General features: G+C 32.9%; 1 protein-coding gene across 1 annotated transcript in view; it reads left to right on the top strand.

Annotated features, from left to right (window-relative positions):
• LOC136832103 (somatostatin receptor type 5-like) overlaps window positions 1-12,500 on the top strand; it is a 71,134-nt gene that overhangs the window by 7,597 nt on the left and 51,037 nt on the right. The window contains exon 2 of the mRNA XM_067092780.1: window positions 2,700-2,790. Within this exon, the coding sequence (XP_066948881.1) occupies window positions 2,700-2,790 (91 nt within the window). The remainder of the gene's footprint in view (window positions 1-2,699; window positions 2,791-12,500) is intronic.

Below are 12,500 nucleotides of genomic sequence, written 5' to 3'. Positions count from 1 at the left end.
CTCCCTCACTGTCTCTCTCTCTCAATCCTCCCCTGCCCCCAACCTCGCTGCCCCTTACCCTTCACCTTTTCCCTGCAATCCGTATCCCGCACCCCTATTTAAATTTTCGTTTGTTGCCAAACAACCAGCACACGTGGTTTTTGTTTCCACTACAGTTCATCTAAAAATTTTGGGTTATTGTAAATCTTTTTAATGTATTATTTTTGTACAACTTAAATTCAGTTAAAATCATACTTGTAATTTAATTTTATTGCATTATATTTAAATGTATTTATTGTTAATGTTTTTGGACGCTACAAATCCGTCTGCACCATGTAATAAAATACGACTACGCAGAGAAAATGTACTACGGGCTGCTCTATGAGCAAGAGCTCGTGCTGGCACAAGGCCAGCTAAATCTGAAACAAGTGAAAATGTTTGTGTGTACGGGCTGCTCTATGAGCAAGAGCCCGTGCTGGCATAAGGCCAGCTTAATCAAAAACAACAAAGAAAATGTAGTACACTTTGAAGAGGTCACGACAAGTGACGGAACAGCTGTGGTGTTGTGTTCCCTGTAAATGGAACAGAGAGTTAATCTTCGTTTCTTTATCTATCAACCGCACTTTGAAGAACGTAGAAGATTTAGAAAGTATTGTGAAACTAATAAAAATTTGATAAACAACCAAAAAGCCATTGAATTTAACGAAATCTGCATACAAGAAAACTTTGCCTCAAAAGCATACATACATACATACATACATATATATATATATATATATATATATATATATATATATATATATATATATTATATATATATATATATATATATATTATATATATATATATATATATATATATATATATATACATATATATATATATATATATATATATATATATATATATATATATATATATATATATATATATATATATATATATATATATATATATATATATATATATATATATATATATATATATATATATATATATATATATATATATATGATCCTGTCTTTGCATTGCAGTGTAAAAAAATGCCATTGTTTTGTGCCTCAACAATCCATAACAAAGGAATGATAGCTTTGAAAAGCTCCCAGACAAGAAAAAAAGAACTAAATAAAGAAAAAATAATGAAAATCAGATTTTCGTTCCAGTCTCACAATAAAAGTTGTAGACGACTGTAAATTGATGTAGAAGACATTTCTCTCCCACTGCCACAACTTGAATAAAAAAAAGAGTAATATCCTTGAGACATGATATTCCTGTCTTTCAAAGAAAGTTTTAAAAAATTTGGCAATATCGTATGATGAAATGTGAGGTGAATAGTGAGATGCAATCTCTTTGTAATGAGGGGATTTTACCTCGTCCTCATTCGTAGAATATGTCAAGAATTCCACACCAATCTAGTTGGAATATTTCTGGAATTCCACGCCAGTCAAATTGGAGTGTGTCTGGAATTCCATATCAATGAATTGGAATGTGTCTGGAAATCCAAGCCAATAAAAGTGGACTGTGTCTGGAATTCCACACCAATCAAAGTGAAATATGTATGGAATTCCACACCAACCAAAGTTGAATATGTTTGAAATTCCACACCAATCAAAATAGAATGTGTCTGGAATTCTGCACCAATCAAAGTGGAATAGGTCCGGAATTGCACACCAATCAAAGTGGAATAAGTCTGGAATTCCACAGCAATCAAACTGGAATATGTTTGGAATTGAACACCAATCAGTGGAATATTCTTGGAATTCCACACCAGTCAAATTGCAATGTATCTAGAATTCATTCCACACCAGTCAAGTTGGAATGCGACTAGAATTCCACACCAATCAAGCTGGAATATGTTTGGAATTCTACACCAACCAAAGTGGAATAGGTCCGAATTGCACACCAATCAAAGTGGAATAAGTCTGGAATTCACAGCAATCAAACTGAATATGTCTGGAATTGAACACCAATCAGTGGAATATTCTTGAATTCCACACCAGTCAAATTGCAATGTATCTAGAATTCATTCCACACCAGTCAAGTTGGAATGCGACTAGAATTCCACACCAATCAAGCTGGAATATGTTTGGAATTCTACACCAACCAGAAAGTGTCTAGTAAAACAAACTTCCTTTCTGAGCCGTATGGTAAAACAACAATTATTCTGCAAGGTTGTTATGTGCCAGTTTCATTCTATGTGAACTTAGGAAGATTCCGCAGTGTCATCTTTTGATGATTTATGCCAGGAATTCCAAATTAATTGAAAATCCGTAAGAAAAAGGTTTATTACAATCCTTATTGCATATAGCATTATTTATATTGCAATGTTGCAAACAGATTTTCCCAGTGTTTCTGCTCACAGCTACCCTCGACCTTCGACCGTCATTTGGAAGCAAACAAGACTTTTATCAGCAATTTCCTGTTGCAGGAAAACTAGGCCATTAGCTACAACCTCTTTTATTCCCTTGACTGTACGTCCGTTCAAGTTCTCTTTCTTCCATCTTTTTTTCCTTAACCCTCCCCTAACAATTATTCCATAGTGAACTGCAAAAGATTTTCCTCCTGTTACACCTTTAATGAAACCTTTTCTGCTCTCAGTTTCCCTTTCACCGCTGAATGACTTCATCGTAGGTCCCAGCGCTTGGCCTTAGGCCTAAGTTTTATGTCCCGTTCCATTCCAAATTTTGGAAACTAAAAATAAAATTTATTTTTCTTCTCAGATACAACGGGATGAAGAGCACCACTAACGTGTTTTTGGCTTCCTTGGCGTCAGCTGATCTACTTCTTATTCTCCTGTGTGTACCTGTTAAGGTAAGTTTATGTTTTCTCTCTCTCTCTCTCTCTCTCTCTCTCTCTCTCTCTCTCTCTCTCTCTCTCTCTCTCTTGCACACTGCCTGATTGGATTTGCTCTTATGGTCACATGCAGGTACTCACATGCTCAATACATACACTTCTGCACAAACACACACACTTATATATACACACGTACACACACATATATACAGGTATGTATATATATATATATATATATATATATATATATATATATAGATATATATATATATATATATATATATATATATATATATATATATATATATATATACATATATGTAATATAATGCTTAGGTATAGTATCCTTGCTATTATTATTATTATTATTATTATTATTATTATTATTATTATTATTATTATTATTATTATTATTATTATTACTGGTGTTGTAATTATGATGTTTTTAAGTCCCATTACTATAATATAATTACGAAATAAAAATATTACTTTATTTCACGATTAGAATATATATGTAGGTAAATATATATACGCATACATAATGTATATATATATATATATATATATATATATATATATATATATATATATATATGTGTGTGTGTATTATATATATATATATATATATATATATATATATATATATATATATATATATATATATATATATATATATATATATATATATATATATATATATATATATATATATATATGTAGTATATATATATATGTACATATATATATATATATATATATATATATATATATATATATATATATATATATATATATATATATATATATATATTATATATATATATATATATGTATATATATATATATATATATATAAATATATATATATATATATATATAATATATATATATATATATATATATATATATATATATATATATATATATACATGCATATAAAATATTCATGATGACTGAGGAATAAGAAGATATATATATATATATATATATATATATATATATATATATATATATATATATATATATATATATATATATATATATATATATATATATATATATATATATATACATATATATATACTGTAATATACATATATGTATAAATGAATATTATTCATAATTGTCATTTTTACAGTATTACTATTATTAGTTATTATCACTACTATGACTACAATTGTTAATATTAGTACCATTAAGAGACGTCCTCACCTTCAAGGTATTAACCCCAGTTCAATTGCTGCTGTGGAATGTTCTCCCGTCTTCTGTTTTTCCTTCTCCATGCTCTCCTTTGCTCAGGGCTGGAAAAGGCCCTGAGTCGCTCAATTTACTGGCTCTGTAAAAAAGAATGAAATAAAAATAAATATATTTCTTAAAAATAGTCTGAAGATCATATTCTTGACAAAATATCAAAATAAAACTTCCCGTTTTCTAATTCTTTTTAACAATGTCTCAGAATCCTATTCTTTATAAAGTGGCAACATAAAAATCCCCTTTTATTTATTTTTTTTTTTTTATCAAGATTATATTCTCTTCAAAATAGCAAAATGAACGATCCATTTTTATTTTTTCGAAAACTGCTTCAAGACCGTATTCCTTACGTAACTAAACATAAACCCCCTTTTTTTTAATTATTTAAAAATTGCCTCAAGGTCGCATCCTTTAAAAAGCAACAAAATAAAACTTCCCTCTCTTTATCTATTATTTTTTATTCTCTCAAGATCTGTTCTGTACCAAATATAAAAACAAAATGTAAAAATTAAACTTCCCTTTTTTAATCTCATCCTTCACAAAACAGAGAAATATTTTTTTTGGTGGGGGCGGGGAATAAGTATTGTATCAAGATTATATCCTTCACAAAACAATAAAATAAACCTTTCCATTTTCCTGGAATAATTTATTTGTCTTTCGACTCGGAGACTTGTCAAACAGCTCATGGCAGTCTTTTTTGGCATCTCATCAAAGTCAGGAATATTGAGACTTATCAGAAAACAGATTCGTCTTTTGAGGAAGCGTTTTGCATTGTATTTGGCCAAGCGAAAGTTGTGTATTTGTTCCACCGAGATCGCAATTCTCTCTCTCTCTCTCTCTCTCTCTCTCTCTCTCTCTCTCTCTCTCTCTCTCTCTCTCTGATCAATAGAGGAAATGACCGTCCTCGCAATCAATGAAATTTCACTCCGGGTTCAGAAACGGTAACTGGATTATAAATGCTGTCAGAATCTCAGTCCATTTCCAAATTCTGTCAACCAACTGTCAAGTCTCCGTTTAATTAAAAGTTCTTTAGCAATTTTAACAAAATTGTGAAAAGGGTAAAAATTCATTTCACTTAGAAAGCAAATCTAAATGGACTTCTGAAATACAACTTTCCCCAAATTACTTTTCAATTACTTTTCAAATATAACTTTCCCCAATATTCGAAAATGAAACTCTGAATTCCTCCACCATTCAAATGATTACTGTATTAGCTTCATTCAAATTTATTCCACTTTATTCCCTAGTGGAAACCAAACAGCTCGTTCCAGCTCTTAGGAAACGATATAATTTCTATATTAACAACATTGTGAAAAGGGGTGAAAGTTGATTTCACTTAGAAAACAAGTCCAGTTGTCTAAATAAAATTTCTGAAACAGAACTTTCCCAGGATGCCAAGTTGAGACTCCGTTTAATTTCCTCCGCTATGCAAATGATCATCGTTTTAGCTATTATTCATATTCATTTTACATTATTCGTCAGGGGAACTGAATAATTGGTTCCAGCTGGTAGGAAATGATATAAGTTCAGAAATACAAATTCATGCAAATTGTTAAGACATTTTGTAAAGTATATACACAGCAGTGAGTATGAAATCATTTGCAAATTTGTTCTGCATGCTTTTCCGCAACTGTGGCTTCGAGAATGATTCTCTTATTTGTTGGAGAATAATTCTCTTGTTTTTGTGAGAATAATTCTCTTGTTTTTGTGAGAATAATTCTCTTGTTTTTGTGAGAATAATTCTCTTGTTTTTGTAAGAATGTTCACTTATTTTTGCGAGAATAATTCTCTTATTTTTGTGAGAATATTCACTTATTTTTTAGAATAATTAACTTATTTTTCCAAGAATTATTCTGTTATTTGTGTGAAAATAATTCTCGTATTTTTGTGAGAATAATTCTTTTATTTTTGTGAGAATAATTCTCTTATTTTTTAAAGAATAATTATGTTATTTGTGTGAAAATAATTCTCTTATTGTTGTCAGAATAATTCTGGTTTTTTTGTGAGAACAATTCTCGTTTTTTGTGAGAATAATTCTACTATTTTTATGGGAGTAATTCTCTTTATTTTTGGGAATAATTCTCTTTGTGGGAAACCAATTATCTTATTTATATGAGAATAGTTCTCGTATTTGTACGAGAATAATTCTCTTGTTTATGTGATAATATTCTCTTGTTTTATGAGAGTAATTATTTTATTTTGTGACAATAATTCTCTTATTTTTTGTGAGGATAATTATCTCGTTTTTGTGATAATAATACTGTTATTTCGTGAGTAAAATTCTCTTATTTGTGTATTTATAATTCTCTTATCTTGTGAGAATAATTCTTTTATTTTCGTGAGAATAATTCTTTTATTTTAGGAGAATAATTCTGTTTTGTGAGAATAACCCTCTTACTTTGTGAGAATAATTCTTATTTTATGAGCATTCCCTGTTTTGTGAGAAGAATTCTCTTATTTGTGTGAGAATAATTCTCTTATTTTTGTGAGAATGTCTCTGATTTTGTAAGATCAAATCTCATATTTGTGTGAGAATAATTCTCTTCATTGTGAGAGAATAATTCTCTTATTTTGTTAGGATAACTCTCTTATTTTTGTGAGAATATTCACTAATTTTTGTGAGAATAATTCTCTCCTTTGTGTGAGAATCGTTCTCTTATTTTTGTGGGAGTAACTATCTTATTTGTGTGAAAATAATTCTCTTATTTATGTGAGAATATCTCTCATTTTGTAAGAATAATTCTTGCATTTGTGTGAGAATAATTTTTTGTTTTTGTGAGAATAATTCTATTATTTTTGTGAGAATAACTCACTCATTTGTGTGAGAATAATTCTTTTATTTTGTGAGTAAAATGCTCTTATTTTTGTGATTATAATTCTCTTAATTTGTGGACAAGAGAGAGAGAGAGAGAGAGAGAGAGAGAGAGAGAGAGAGAGAGAGAGAGGTCTTTAGGATATGTGATAATAACCCAGAAAAAGAATGATCTAATTTGCTTGTCAGTCTGCAAGAATGCAATACGTTTTCATATAACATCTCTCTCTCTCTCTCTCTCTCTCTCTCTCTCTCTCTCTCTCTCTTGTCCACCTACTTCCAAAAATAAAAAAAAGCGCAGAAAAAAAATGACAGAAACATAATGACCATAAAATTAAACTTCCTGTAGCCCAAATGATCTAAGTGGTTTCCCCTAATTCCTCACCACATAAGAATTCGCTAAAATCGCTTACCCAGCGAAATGTAACGCCAATATCGATTCCTCACTGACTTGTCCCTCAGAAGCCAAAACACACACACACACACACACACACACACAGCGACTCAATCACTGAGGGGGGAGAGCAGAAAGGCCCATTTATCTCCACTACAAAATAATTCGCAAAATCGCTTATCCAGCGGAGAGTAACGCCAAAATCGAGTCCTCTCTGACTTGTCCCTCAGAAGGCAGACACACACACACACACACACACACACAGCTGTTAGTCCACCACGAAAGCATATATAAAAATATGATAAACGAAAAAGATACAGATGTGGTTTACCTAGACTTTGCAAAAGCTTTTGACAAGGTAGACCATAATATATTAGCGAAAAAATGAGAAAACATAACATTGTGGATAAAGTAGGAAGATGGATAAAAGAATTTTTGCAAAACAGAAAACAGATAGTGATTGCAAACGATAAGAAATCGGATGAAGCTACGCTAATATCCGGTGTGCCACAAGGTACGGTGTCAGCTGCATTGCTGTTTGTGATTATGATTGCAGACATAGACAGTAATGTTAAGGACTCGGTAGTGATTAGTTTCGCCGATGACACAAGAATAAGTAGAGAAATTACTTGTGATGAAGATAGGAACTCGCTACAAAGAGACCTAAACAAAATATATAAATGGGCAGAGGTAAATAGGATGGTATTTAACTCTGATAAATTTGAATCAATAAACTATGGTGATAAAGAAGGAATGCTATATGCATATAAAGGACCTAATAACGAGACAATCACAAATAAGGAAGCAGTTAAAGACCTTGTGTGATGTTGAATAGAATATGTTATGCAATGATCAAATAGCAATACTGTTGGCAAAATGCAAAGCAAAAATGGGAATGTTGTTCCGGCACTTCAAAACAAGAAGCCAAACACATGATTATGCTTTATAAAACGTACGTGCGTAGTCCACTTGAATATTGCAATGTAATATGGTACCCACACTACCAAAAGGATATTGCACAAATAGAGAGTTTACAAAGGTCATAGAAGAAGTTAAGGACCTTGACTACTGGGAAAGACTACAATTCTTAAATTTATAGTCTTGAAAGGAGAAGAGAACGCTACATGATAATCCAGGCATAGAAACAGATGGAAGGAATTACCGAAAATATCATGGAGCTAAAAATATCAGAAAGAGCAAGCAGAGGTAGATTAATAGTGCCCAAAACTATATCAGGAAAACTAAGGAAAGCATACAAGACATTAATCCACCAGGCACCAGCATCGATAATGCAGCGACTATGCAATGCGTTACCAGCTTATCTGAGGAACATAACAGGAGTGAGCGTAGATGTGATTAAGAATAAGCTCGACAAATATCTAAGATGCATCCCAGACCATCCAATACTGGAAGATGCAAAATATACCGGAAAGATGCATTAGCAATTCTCTAGTAGACATCAGAGGTACCTCACACTGAGGGACCTGGGGCAACCCGAACGAACTGTAAGGTCTGTAAGGTAAGGTAAGGTCTCTCTCTCTCTCTCTCTCTCTCTCTCTCTCTCTCTAAAAGGAAGGCTTTTAGGAAGTGGTACTCTCTCTCTCTCTCTCTCTCTCTCTCTCTCTCTCTCTCTCTCTCTCTCTCTGTCACAAAGTCTTCCACCTGCTTCCCCAAAAAATCAGAGAAAATCACAAAAACATAACGACGTGAAACTCCCCAGCAACAAAAGAATTCGCTAAAATCGCTGACCCAGCGAACTGTAACGCCAACATGGAGTCCTCTATGACTTGTCCATCAAAAGACACACACACACACACACACACACACACACACAGCGACTAAATCGCGGAGAAGGGAAAAGGCACAGGTCCTTCTATCTCCACCACAAAAGAATTCGATAAAATCGCTGACCCAGCGAAATGTAACGCCAACGTCGAGTCCTCTCTGACTTGTTCCTCAAAAGACACACACACTTACACACACACACACACACTCAGCGAATTAATCGCTGAGGAGGACGAGGGGAAAGGTCTCTATCTATCTATTTCTCTTTGAAGTTCCCGACGTAGCCATTTTCAGATTCAGAATAGGAATTCTGGGGTCGACTGTTCGTTCATTTGAGGTTCGGCTATTTATTTTATTTATTTATTTATTTTATTTGGGGGGCCTTAGTGGCTTTGTACAGGTTTAGGGCTTCAATGTGGTCTAGTGATGGAGTGCACCTCTCTCTCTCTCTCTCTCTCTCTCTCTCTCTCTCTCTCTCTCTCTCGATAAAGTGATACACAGAAGGATAAATGAGATAGTTTAACATTGTACAGTCATTCAAAAATGTTTTGCAACATGTTCCAGAAGTTTTCGTTCACCTAACAGTAATTTTTTCTTTTGATATTTACAAGGAAATGTAATTTTTGTGCCACTTTGGTTATTAATCATACGGTTAACAATATAAAAAAGAATGGCAAGTGAAAAATTCATATTACGAAAAATGACGAAACATTTTGAAAAATTTCACTTCAGATGATTGGGCAAAAGAGTCAAAGAAGAAACTATATTTCGAATCCAGAGAAAAGCATATTGACTAATAAAATAATATTGAATAACCATTAATGAAATTATATATAAATAAAGAAAGAAAGAATTCAACCATTATCGTTGTCAAAAACAAAAAAGAAAAAATCTCATAACGTCGTATGTTATCGTGTGACTCCACATTCAGGCAGGAGAAGTTTAAACTCTCTTCACGTGCACCGATAAGATGGGCAACAGACTAAGCCGCGCCACAATCATTAGCTTACATAAAACTAATGTTTCTATTGTAGATATTGCTCGGCAGCTTAGCGTAAATAAAACAACCATGTATAGAGGGATACAACAACAGAGAGAACGAGGAAACATGATAAATTCATTGTAAAAACTGGAGGACAACCCCATTGTTTCACTACGTTAAAGATCGTCATCGGATGATCACTTAAGGAACCTCCTAACTCCCCTGACAACCGATGTTGCTATAAAGAGAGAACATTACGCTCTCCCTTCAAGTTGCTGCTCAAACCATCCGTAACAGGCTACATGAGACCAAGATATTATTTCATCATACTCCTGTCAAGAAACACTTCATATCAGCGAAACACAAAGAATAGAGGCTAGGGTTTGCGTTATAATATAATCCAGTGGCCGATGATTTCTGTATGAGTCATCTTTTTGCGATGAGGAGGAGACATTCTCCACTGATGAGCATGGTAGTCTTCATCACTGCTGGCATTTAGCATTAACTAAATTAATGTTGAACTTCTTGCTAATTTTAATTCATTAGAAACTTAGATAATAAGAAATACAAAAATAGGCGTTATATATTCGGTTAACTTCATAAGAGGCATCAAAATGATAGGCCTAAGTAGCAATGAAAGAAATGAGAAATTACACATGATAACGGCATTATATATATATATATATATATATATATATATATATATATATATATATATATATATATATATATATATATATATATATATATATATATGTGTGTGTGTGTGTGCTCGCGCCAGCGCGATTATATTCTGTGTATTACAAAAACAGACGTGAAATCTGTTAGTCTAGTTCAGTATATTTTATATTAAGTTTCACTAGTTCACAAAATACATAGGATTAGTCATTCAAAAATTTGATTAATAATAATGTGCAAGCAAATCTTTACAAAAGTCGTATTTGTTGATGTTAATAAGACTAATAGTTCAACTTATAACAGTCGTAGGCCTATATCTACAAAGTTCACACATATGAAGGAGATAAAACAACGATAGTGATGGCAGTTGGAGATGAAAATATTAAAATATAAGAACAGCGATGACCCTGAAGTATTATAGTGACATCCTTTATTAAGTAAAGTATGACAACAGTAAGCAGTATCAGAAAAAGCCCTGCTTATGGAAAATGCAGGTAATTTTTGGACCCACCACTATAGTGTTCAGTTGTTTCACGCGCTTACAGGTGAGTTGCCAAATAGCGCCAGATGTCGCTATTATAAGCTGTTGTCCGAAAACTTTTGAAGTATGTTGCAAAACTTTTTTGAGTGATTGTACATAAACCTAATTTTTTTCTAGTACATCAGTAACCTTTAATTTCTGATGGTCAAAGATTCTATATCAAGAGTACTTTGGCCACTTATTATGCAGACATTACAGTGATCTCTCTCTCTCTCTCTCTCTCTCTCTCTCTCTCTCTCTCTCTCTCCTAATAACGAGACAATCACAAATAAGGAAGCAGTTAAAGACCTTGGTGTGATGTTGAATAGGAATATGTTATGCAATGATCAAATAGCAATACTGTTGGCAAAATGCAAAGCAAAAGTGGGAATGTTGTTCCGGCACTTCAAAACAAGAAAAGCCGAACACATGATTATGCTTTATAAAACGTATGTACGTAGTCCACTTGAATATTGCAATATGATATGGTACCCACACTACCAAAAGGATATTGCACAAATAGAGAGTGTACAAAGGTCCTTTACAGCTAGAATGGAAGAAGTTAAGGACCTTGACTACTGGGAAAGACTGCAATTCTTAAAATTACATAGTCTCGAAAGGAGAAGAGAACGCTACATGATAATACAGGCTTGGAAACAGATAGAAGGAATTACCGAAAACATCAGGGAGCTAAAAATATCAAAAAGAGCAAGCAGAGGTAGATTAATAGTGCCAAAAACTATACCAGGAAAACTAAGGGAAGCACACAGGACATTAATCCACTACGCACCAGCATCGATAATGCAGCGTATATTCAATGCGTTACCAGCTCATCTGAGGAACATATCAGGAGTGAGCATAGATGTGTTTAAGAGTAAGCTCGACAAATATCTAAGATGCATCCCAGACCATCCAGGAATGGAAGATGCAAAATATACCGGAAGATGTATTAGCAATTCTCTGGTAGACATCAAAGGTGCCTCACACTGAGGGACCTGGGGCAACCCGAACGAACTGTAAGGTATGTAAGGTCTCTCTCTCTCTCTCTCTCTCTCTCTCTCTCTCTCTCTCTCTCTCTCTCTCTCTCTCTCCATAAGCTTTGAATGTCTTCTCAAACAGTAATCTTGTTTTAAACTGCCCAAGAGAAACCAAATCCACCTCATTCAATGCCTCTGAGTGCATTCAAGCAACTGCTGTTTAGTTGGAGGCCAACTTGGTACACAAGCTTTCAGCATTTTCAACAATGCTTGATTCAGGAAATGGATTTTGACGAAGCACGAAAATGTCCGAGCTGTCATAACAAGTT

This window comes from Macrobrachium rosenbergii, chromosome 49, assembly GCF_040412425.1.
Source record: "Macrobrachium rosenbergii isolate ZJJX-2024 chromosome 49, ASM4041242v1, whole genome shotgun sequence".
In the NCBI taxonomy this organism is placed as follows: Eukaryota; Metazoa; Arthropoda; class Malacostraca; order Decapoda; family Palaemonidae; genus Macrobrachium; species Macrobrachium rosenbergii.
Note: the sequence above shows the minus strand (reverse complement) of the source record. Positions and strands in the feature narration are given on the sequence as shown.